General features: G+C 37.7%; 2 protein-coding genes across 2 annotated transcripts in view; both read right to left on the bottom strand.

The window, feature by feature from the left end:
- Positions 1 to 222: 222 nt before the first annotated feature.
- LOC122061017 (2-C-methyl-D-erythritol 2,4-cyclodiphosphate synthase, chloroplastic-like) lies at positions 223 to 3,501 on the bottom strand. The gene is made up of 3 exons (XM_042624169.1): positions 3,042 to 3,501; positions 2,805 to 2,935; positions 223 to 663 (listed from the first exon to the last, which is right to left on the bottom strand). The coding sequence occupies exons 1-3, from the start codon at positions 3,409 to 3,411 to the stop codon at positions 430 to 432; spliced, it is 735 nt and encodes a 244-aa protein (XP_042480103.1). The 5' UTR covers positions 3,412 to 3,501; the 3' UTR covers positions 223 to 429.
- Positions 3,502 to 5,249: 1,748 nt separating this feature from the next.
- The window catches only part of LOC122061684 (DNA-directed primase/polymerase protein), a 109,229-nt gene continuing 103,942 nt past the window's right edge, over positions 5,250 to 10,536 (bottom strand). The window contains exons 9-14 of the mRNA XM_042625100.1: positions 9,404 to 9,520; positions 9,068 to 9,224; positions 7,889 to 7,996; positions 7,061 to 7,126; positions 6,667 to 6,965; positions 5,250 to 5,940 (exon numbers count right to left, since the gene is read on the bottom strand). Of these exons, the coding sequence (XP_042481034.1) occupies positions 5,848 to 5,940; positions 6,667 to 6,965; positions 7,061 to 7,126; positions 7,889 to 7,996; positions 9,068 to 9,224; positions 9,404 to 9,520 (840 nt within the window). The 3' untranslated portion in view covers positions 5,250 to 5,847. The remainder of the gene's footprint in view (positions 5,941 to 6,666; positions 6,966 to 7,060; positions 7,127 to 7,888; positions 7,997 to 9,067; positions 9,225 to 9,403; positions 9,521 to 10,536) is intronic.

Consider the following 10,536-nt stretch of genomic DNA (forward strand, 5'->3'; position numbering starts at 1 on the left):
AGAGCTGGAGGCAGACCAAAAATGACCATAGGAGAAGTTGTGAGGAAAGACATACACAAATTAGGCCTTCTCCCAAGAATGGTCTCGAAAAGAGCAAATTGGCGGGCTAATATCCAGATAGCGAACCCGCTTTAGCTGTGTTCTACTTCGTTTGTGATTACTAATCTGTTTTTTTCTTTTTTTTTTTTCTTCAGCTGTACTTGGATCCATGACCCCATTAAGTTGGGATAAGGCTTTGTTATTTTGAAGATTATTCTATACTATAAATGAGTTACATACAATGGTGAACATTGGCCCCATTACGCCAGTGACCACATAGTCCTCAATCCTCACCTGCGAGGACAAAGTAACACATTCTGCTAACAGAATATAAAACAGAAAAGAAATTTCAATTACCTCACTGGGCAGTTTTGGAAGATGCTCGTGCCTTCACTTTCTCATTAGAAGAACCACAGTATGAGCTGCAATGCTTCGGTTTTCTCCAAGGCTGTCCACCTTTTCGTGAGTTTTTGCTTTGAGATTGACGATAGAAGGATCCACACCGAGCAGTGTTGACAAGTTGGCCCTCATAGCCTCCTTGTGTGGGCTCAGTTTTGGTCTCTGCAGAATCAAGGTTGCATCCAAGTTTCCCAGCTCATAACCTGCTTCATTCATCAGCCTCACCTGAATGCGAAACATCACATAGAATAAGACAGACAATATTAATCACCTGGGCATCAAAGCGCAATGCTACTGGCTACCTCTTCAGTTATCACTTATCAGGGAGCATGATGAAGGAAATGGAAGAGCAAAGCTCAGAAACCAGAAATCTTAAAACAACAATTTTGAGTGCAACTTCAATAACAATGCAGCCAATGACCAATTGAAGAGCATGCAAGCAGCAATAAGAAAACCCAAGCGGTGATGCTGATCCTACTTCCACATGTCACTATGAATTCAATTTGTTGAAAAACGTATAACTTGTACAGAATGCTCTGAACTAGACGATGCAACCACAAACTCACAAAAAAGCACATAGCGTAGAAAACATAATTTACTAGTACAGCCAAGAGAAGGCTAGCAACAACCATGTGGAGAGGAGAAAAATAAAAACAGTAGTCTAATCACCCAGATCCCAAACAAATTGGCAGTCTATCAACACCTAGAAAGAAACAAGTCATTATGAAGGAAGCCAAGACCTACGGTTGCCTAAGAGGATCAGAGACCCTAATGGGCTCCCATCAGCCTATAAATTTGCCCCAATGACATAGGGAGAATCCTCTTCCACAATCAACTCATCAAAATCCCTAAAGTGGCCAAGCCAACACAAAAAGGAAGAAATCATCTCAGCCCACAAATCAATCTCACCACTAGGAGTTACAAAATAAGCAAATTTTCAAGATTAGCACTTTTACAATAGGTCTAGGCTCTAGTGAATCCATGAAAGTTCAGCTTCATTGCGAGGGAAAAACTATTAAGGGAGAAGATGCTGACCACAAGGAGGCAAGAAAATGATGTTGGTCACTCTCTAAGAACATAGCTGAAATCACTTTTAACAGGTCTCAACTCTAAAGTAGAACTGCAGACCCATCCTTAGAGATATCCTATCTATCCAATACCCCAGCCAATGAATCCTTTGTGGAAATATCTATCAATAAATACTTTTGCATAAATGAGTGAATTTTGACATGTTCACAGTACCAAACCAGAACTTTGGGTTAAAACTAGCAAATCCAACTGATCAATCATAAAAGTGGGACTCATCCGACTTCCCCAAATTATTTCTCAAAATTAAAGCATGTGTTCAAAAGTGGATTAAAAAAATAGCTCTAAAAAAAGGATTGTGAATAATGCGAAGCATATTGGCAGTAATGGCTTTCCGTGAATTTCATCATCACACAGAAGCCATTTTACTTTTTATCAATATCGTTTCAATTTCAACAAGCAAGCTAACCATAGTCTACCAAAGCACTTAATATACCAACTTCTTTCCCACAATTTTTTTTTTTTTTTTTTTTTTTGGGGGGTGTGGTGTTGGGTTGGGGAATATGAAGCATGTTGGCAAGGGTTAAATAGCTCCACCATTATTGAGCTTTTTGTTCATTGCTGGCCTGAAGTCAAGATGAACACTAATGATTGCATTGAATTGCCAGCTAACAAAAAAATTCTTATGATGCCTATCACATAAATCTTGACAAGTAGCCAGCAAAACAACTAGGACAATGCTTCAGTGTGGGTGATGATGAAGATATTAAGGGCAGACATAGGAAGAGGATTTAATATGGTATATTCTAGTTCCTTGTGTAACTTTCTATAATTTGGTGTCACATATTACCCCCAACACTTTGGTTGGTGAATAGAAGCTATTAGTGTAAAAGTAAGTACGCCATCCTCAAGGTAGAGAAAGTAGCAAGCGTGGCTGGAAATTGTGCACAAGTTGGTCTGGGAATTAATAGGAAAAGGAATGGATCCTGCAGCATTCCATAAGGTAGTCCTCTAGAAAGGCTTTGAAAAGTATGTATGCTCTGTCAACTTGTAGGTGATTTAATTGACATTTTCCATTTATTACTGATTTATATATACTGTAAAATGCTGTCGTTAGCAGTCGTTAACTCAGCTTGTTGGTGATTCAATTTAGATTTGCCTTTTTATTATTGTGTATGAAGATGTTCCATTTGACATTCCAGTAACATGAAGACCAACAGAGCGGGTAAGCAGGAGTCTAGGCCCATCAGAACAGGGACAGCATACCTACTTACCTAATAATTAGGTAGCAACCAAGGATCAGAGCTAAATCAGCTAATAGAAAATGGAATCAAACTCACAGCTTCTTCAACGAACACAGAAGATGCTGCACCCTTCCATTTAGGGTCGTTATCTGGGAAGATCTGCCCGATGTCCGGAAGCCCCAACGCACCTAAAATTGCATCGACCACGCAGTGAAGCAACACATCACCTGCAACAACAAACAACACAACCAACGAGAAAATACTTCAACACCAAAATTCCCATAAAGAAAATCCTTAATTAACCAATTTCTTCGACTGTAACACTCAAATTACCATCGGAATGAGCTTCACAGCCTCTATCATGGGGGATATTAATTCCACCGATAATTAGAGGGTACCCAGGCTCCAATCTATGGAGGTCAAAACCATGACCAACTCGGATAGGAAGGATCTTCGAAGAATTTCTGGCAGTTGTAACTTCTTCGACTTCGATCGCAGCAGCGGTTGCGGATACAATTAGCGGGAGTTTGATTGAAGGAAGAGGTAGAGGAAACGACGAGACGAGGCCGGTGGAAGAGCTGCGATGATTGTTGTCGTTGTTGCAGGGACGAAGAGACGATGATGATCCTAAACGAAAGCTCAGCCGATTCGTGGTGGATTTGGCAAGAACTATGGAGGGAGAGAAAGGAAAAGCCGTTGCCATTGAATCGAAGATTCGGTCTCAGACAAGAAGATGAGAGAGAGAGAGAGAGAGAGAGAGACAGAGAGACAGAGCGCCGTAATAAACTGATTTTTAGTGGGGGTGTTCGACTCGAAAAAACATAATAAACTTGCCACGTTTCTCATGTGCAGAAGGCTTGATCCATAGTGGGTCCCTTAAGTCGAAAAAAAAAACACACACATAATAAACTAACCACGTTTCTCATGGATCCATGATACATTATAGAGACAAAGTCAATGTAGCTGAGATTTCTAATTAAAAGAAAAAAAAAAGTGATTTGAGATGGGGATGGTGAGATATTATAGCTTGAGTTTGAAGTAGTTTCAATCCATGATATGGTAGATGAGGATTGTTTGAGGTGGCATGATTATGTTTAACGAAAGCCTTTAGATTAAAAGTTTTAATTACAAATCTAGATGGACAAGCTTGATCGAACTCAATCGTTTAAAATCCCAATCAGATCAACCCAATTAAAAATCATGTCAGGCTACTAGGTAGTTCTTAGTGCAAGGTGCTACCTGATTGGCACCTGATAAGGACCGATCGATTAAAAGTTTGACTTGGTCTAACATGTTTAAGGAATGTTTATACATTGCTTAGAGCTCGTTTAGAGCCCCATTTACTAAGTCCTGGCACGTTTAAAGACTATTTAAAACATGATTATAACTTGTTTAGAACCCTATTGTAGTCCACTTAGAAATGAATGTCATTAGCCCGTTTGAAACCTAATTAAGATCTGTTTATTCCAATTAAAGACCAAAACCTGACTGACCGTTAATAAATGAGACCAAGCCTAGAATGATGACCAACTATTTAAATAGGCCGGTCATGGTGCCAGATCCTAAAGTGGGGAAACCCGATTAGGTCGAACCAAAATCGGCCTGGCCAGACCAATTGACACCCCAACTTTTGATGCTCCAATTTGAAACAGTAATATGATCCAAATTGAAAAAGCAAAGAGTCCAAGGCAAGCCTAACTAACCCTATTAAAGGTGGTGAGGAAAGATATGCATAACCTAAGCCTTCTACCATGTATATGACTTCGAATAAAATTGAGAAAGCAAGGATCCATATAATTGGCCCCATTTAGTTGAGATAAAGACATAAATTTCAACTTCAAACAAGTTTTACATAAATTTGGCCTTGTTTTTTTTGCTGTAAGTTTTTTGTGCAAAGCATATTTCACTAGAAAATTTCCTACTTCTCCAATCTATTATTTTGCATGCTATATTAGAACAAAACAGAGAAAAATCCTAATTTACAAGAAATTTTTTCTTCCCTACCTTTCTACATGAAAACAAATGTAGTAAGAAAAATTTTTAGGTCAAACTAAAAACTTGATGCGGTAGAAAAACGTATTCCTATGCAATGAGACCATGTGATTGAATCTGAGATCAAATTTGACTGTGGCTAATCCATGGTGGAACTACCTTTTTGTACAATTGAAGTTTTCCCTATCATCTACCACATGGCTCAAAATTAGCTGGACCATTATATCAGCAAAGATACATAGCACAATAGCTGTGCCACATTTGATGGAAAAGAATTTTTTTTGCCAGAGAAGTTTCACGACTCAATTTCTCTACGTTATGGACCAAATTTGCTTTCATAATTTTTGAGATTAGTGGAAGGGAAGGGCATATCTTCCACAATTCTAACCTCACCTGTTGGAGGATGCCTTCAAATTGTGCTTTACTTGGAAACTCTTTGTGTAAATAATGATTCGGCAATAGGTCCTATCTTGATCTGCTCTCTTAACTAGGCCCAAATCAAAGTATCAACAGAAACCCGCCACATCTCACCAGTAACCTTAGCCTCTCTTGGAATAAAAGGAATAAACATTATAAACACAAACCATTACATTATCTTCATAACATTTGTGGGAGATCAACCAAATTCATGATCAGTTTGAACAATTTAGAAAGATCAATTATCCAAAAGCTAGTGATTCATGTATAAATGGTTTACCTAACTGATAACCAGATAGGCAAACTAGAGCTTGATTTGATCAGCATTGTTCAAGTCCCAACCATCCAGCATATTTTGATCTATCCGCCTTTTTTTGCATGTAAATTTCATCATGATCTCATGGTAGCTGACCAGCAACATATTAATAAATTCTTGAAGATCATTGTGGTGGCCTGTAGTACCTGAAACTTTCTATTGCAGCGCAATGAAACATCCAATGTTAAACAAGGTCACCAAATCAAGTGTTAAACAGGAATGGGGATGCCACTAGGTGATGGCTTCAATTCATCATTACAGCCCATCCTGGCATAGGTTTTGCAAGAGATGGGAGTTCCAAATGTCAATTCAAATATGTGGCATGCATCTTGAGAAGAGAAAGTTCAATGCTTCACTGATTTGGCAGCAGACAGCTCAAGATGTACTTTTCATCATGAGGGTACCCTGTTGTCATCACAGAACTAATTGTGTGAAGGCCTGGTTTTCAGTCTGAGATGCCGTCCTTTCAACCACCATCCACCACTCGTAATCTTCATCGTCAGGCTTCTGCTTACATGCCATGCATGAAGACATTAAGCCAGTCACAAAGAGAACATAAATTTTGAACGTTACTCGGATGCAAAGAGCAGAGTTCAGCAAGTGAAAATTGGAGTTGCAAACCTTTAGTAGTAATTTTTTAGGTCCACAGTAGAGTTATGATCCTAAATAAGATGAAGTACATGCCTCTTGAAGCAAAGAATCCCAGTTCAGTATGTGATGGATCAGATATTCATCTCTTTAAACTGCTAAATTTCTGCTATATGGTACAAATATGAATGTATACAGATATTAATGGAATTGCTTTCAAAACATATTGCACATCATTATTATGCATGATGTGGCACCGAACTGAGTTGATGGATCCAAATTAGCCAAGGCCCTGTACCCAAAGATTTAGCAATCAGATAGTCTGACTCCTAGACACATGTGTGAACCATGTGAAATGGGTGTCATGAGGCTAGCATCGCCACCTTATCTTCAAGTCCAAGAGTAATTACTCATTTAGGGGATCAATCCTCAAGCACTGCCAAGCCACCGAAATCCACCCACTCAACACCTGAGTCTGCCCTCTAAGGCTCTAACACAATCATATTTGAAAATGAAGAAAAGAAAAGAAAGATCCGGCTGGGGGGGTGGAGGAGGTGCAAATTGTGTGAAATGAAATTGGGAGCTGAAAATTTAGACACAGATGAATAATCTGGATCAAACAGAGTTGCTAACTAAATTTATCACCTGAGGGAATGAAGTCACCGGACAAACCATGTCGCTGAGTCCCTTTGTCTTCACACTTTCAACGTTATCTGCAATTCTTATCGCTTCAACCCACCATCCATCTTTCTTGCAACTGTCTGTAATGCTTTCATCATTATTACCAGACAGGTTTTCCGAATCATTTCCACCAAAACTTTGATCAATGTGAGTATTCATCATCGTCATCGTCCCTCCATGATGCTCTATCTGTTGTGAATTGAGCATATTTATTGAATCAGGGATGACATGTGAGGGGATTGGACGGAGTGGAGATCGATAACCTGGTGCCACCATTTTATCCCAGTGAAAGTGAATGCTCATGCAATTAACAGGTTTTCATATGAAGACAATAAAGGAAGGAAAATTGTTTCTGAACCTTTGCAATCAGGATCAAAACATTTCTGATAGTAGACAGCCCTTCTTAAGTCGACAATGTACATCACTGAATCAACAAGACATTAGTCCCACATTAGTTTGTTTTCATTACAGAAGGACCATGTAGTATTTCAAATTAGGTGCCAAAAAAGAGATTATTGAAGTTATACACGAGTTGTTTGAAACTTGGCCAGACTGGTGGACAAACCACTTGAAAAATCACTCAGGCAGTACGGAGCAGGGAGCTGTTGATATTTTCGACTGTCCTGGTCAAAGTCAATGAGCCACAAGCAGAAACTCAATGCTGCAACCTAAAATGAGGTTTTTCCAGCAATTTTTCTTCAAATACTTGTGGGAAGACATTAACAAAGGGAGAAAAAAGAGGTCCTAATGCAGAACATAAAAACATATGGTACGGGAATAGATTGGGTTTAAGTAACAGTGTCCAGTAGCAAAAGGATTTGTCAAAAGATACAAGACAAAAATTTTGGGGGTAAGTAGGTAGGTATGTATACCCTCCGTTTTCTACACTTTAATTTTCTAAAATCCATATCATTTTGTCTGGCAGATGTTTTAAGACAGCATCCCTTTACAGCATTATGGATATTATTTCACACTCGTTTTCTTACCATTAAACCAGCAGCATTATGAAAATTTAAATAAGCGTATGTTTAGTTAGTTGACAACAGAAAGAGCACACAACATAAGGCATGAGGTACATAAATTATTTTAAAAGCAGTGAATTTTTTCAGAGGCACATATTGCTTAAAACATAACAGAGAAGATGAGGTAAATAACCCAAAAATATATATATATATATATATATTACCGTGATTGCTTTTGTGCTGTCTACCAATCCTCTCACAATATCTATTCCTTAACATATTATAAACCATCAAACCGTACTCTGAGAACCAATACCAGCTTCGGATTCTTCCTACAGTGGTACCAAAACATCAAAAACATACGTTAAAATGTAGTCCTATGGAATTTTGTGATACAATTAAAGAAGGTTGATTTAAAAAAATAAAAAAAATAAAAAAAATAAAAAAAAATAAAAAAAAAAAAAAAAAAAAGATATTCATAGAATAGAGGTTCCTTATGAATCATTTTACAAAAATAGAAAGAACAAATGAAACAAGACTTGGTCCCCAAGTTATATTATTGGAGAAAATAAACCCAGCCCCCACAGGAACTCACAGCTTCAGAATTTGAAAATGCTATTTGTGCCCATGCTCAAGCATGCATGGGCAACCTTGGTATGAAGCATGTAAAAATATCAAGTCATGCGTGGACTCACTCTCAAGGAGTTAGCAGGAGTTGAGCCTTATTAATTTTCTCCACAATGTCCTCTTTTTTCATGTGATGCTAATCAAAAGCCCATTAGACGTTCTATTTTTTTCCACTTTACGAGTTACAAAAAGGCAAATAATTGAAAGTCAAGCACCATGGTTGTGTTGGTAATGCTCATAGCTATTGAAGAACAAGATTACCAACATGTACGACTTGTTAAATAGGTTTATCTAATTATGATCCCCTGAACTATTTCAAATTTCTTTGATACCCAAATCTCTCTTTAAAAAAAAAATCAGCATAAAATTTCCACAAGGAGCTTGAAAAGTAGACACATTTGCAAAAAGGTCAAAAAGAATAATGTCTGTTAATGTAGCATGAGATTTATGCTTGATGGGTCCAATGCGAAATGTTATGGTGTATGTGTGCAACCTTGAGTAATTCATCGACAATATTTAACAGAGCATGAGATTGATGAAGCTTGGGTAAAATTGAGATCAAGGTAGACTTAAGACTAACTAAAGAAAAACAGTTCTAATATTCCCACTTTTCAACAGTGAAACAATTGATTTTAAAAAATCCTACAACTATAAAACGATAGTAAATTTGAAACATGGACAAGATAGCTTACAATCTCCTTTTTATTTTTATTTTTTTATTTTAAAGATAGTAAACATTCACAAGATTTAATTGATGCAAAAGAGTGTTACTCTACCTGATACATTTCCAATGGAGGCAATAGATTCCACAAATAAATCTAAAGTTGGGAATGGCGATTTTCCCAATAAGTATGCCCTTGGCACATCACTCGTGCAACCACGAAATGTAAGTTCTTCTGAGGCAACGGAATTTTGTCCAAAATTAGCATCCAACTGCATTGACAGAAAATTCAAATAATTAAAAAGATCTTTAACCACAAACTTGGGCCTTCGCAACATGCCAACAATCCTTTAACCCTTAGAACTATGATAAGTAATTGGGACCAATCAGGTAAATTGTTTGAAAGGTGTTTCAGAACATATGCATATAATCACAGAGTAGATATACCTACCTCAGTCTCAAAGCGCAAGGTCTTTGCACACTCTAAATCCAATTTGCAGATTAGGAACCTCTTGCAATCAACATCCATTTTGCAGATTAATGATTCCATGAAGAACTCTTCTTCAGACTGTCGTTTATCAGCAAAAAGCTGGTCAGCATATAAAGTAGGACACAGTTGTTAAGTACAATTATGACAAGAACCAACTATAATATGTCTTTCCCACAAAAGACTTCTAAGAAGTAATCACCAAATCACAGATGAAAGTAAGAAATAGAAATTTCCTTATAGCAAATGCATCATACTGTATGTATCATGGACCTCCGCCCCGGAATCGCCATATGGCGCGTAGCGCGAGTACACACGCTAGGGTTCGACCCTAATGAGATGAGATAGTATCCCCTGGTCATCAAATGCCGAGAGGGGGATACACGTTATGGGTAAAAGGGAGTCGCCACCTAGAAAGGGTCTAGGACCCATAAATATCTCCCCCAATCAAGGGAGAGAGACTAATGACTCTGATGGATAACGCTGGTTTGCACCAAGATTCTGGACAAGTGTCAAGTGACAGACTGGGAAGGTGTTAAGCACCCAGTCTGCCCGGCCCTAAGGCCGGTCTCTCTTTGTTTGACCAAAATTTGTTTGTACCCTACTAACTAGTCCTAAATCTAGGTCACTGAAAACCCTAAACTAGGTATTTAAGCATGACATGTGAAAACCCTAAACCAAGTGTCTAAATTGTGCTAGCTAGGTTATGATGCAAATAATGAAATGATTACGCTAATTAAATAAGCCTAAATGATTTAATTAATGTATTATGAGTCTTAGATTAAGCTAATTAAATAAGCCTAAACCTAGGATTAGTTGAGTAATTTGTGAAACCCTAAATTGAACTAACTCGATTAATGGAGCCTAACCTAGATGGATGATTAATGAACTTATGAAATCCTAAATTGAACTAATGGGTTTAATTGAGCCTAGCCTAGATGGATGGTTAATGAAATTATAAAATCCTAAATTGAACTAATTGGTATGATTAAAGATTTAACACATTATGAAGTCCTATAATAGACTATTTGCAAGCGGTACCTAAATGGTTGGTAAAGTAAAGTATGGTATGGAATCCTATTTATGCTAGTTTGCAA

Source organism: Macadamia integrifolia, chromosome 14, assembly GCF_013358625.1.
Source record: "Macadamia integrifolia cultivar HAES 741 chromosome 14, SCU_Mint_v3, whole genome shotgun sequence".
Classification (NCBI taxonomy): Eukaryota; Viridiplantae; Streptophyta; class Magnoliopsida; order Proteales; family Proteaceae; genus Macadamia; species Macadamia integrifolia.

Bases quoted from the DNA above. Each gene is read 5' to 3' on its own strand.
- LOC122061017 (XM_042624169.1), bottom strand. From the start codon at position 3,411: ATGGCAACGGCTTTTCCTTTCTCTCCCTCCATAGTTCTTGCCAAATCC. The intron at 2,936-3,041 runs GTAATTTGAGTG...TTGTTGTTGCAG, and splicing joins CTGTGAAGCTCATTCCGATG to GTGATGTGTTGCTTCACTGC. The intron at 664-2,804 runs GTGAGTTTGATT...TTTCGCATTCAG, and splicing joins CTGTGTTCGTTGAAGAAGCT to GTGAGGCTGATGAATGAAGC.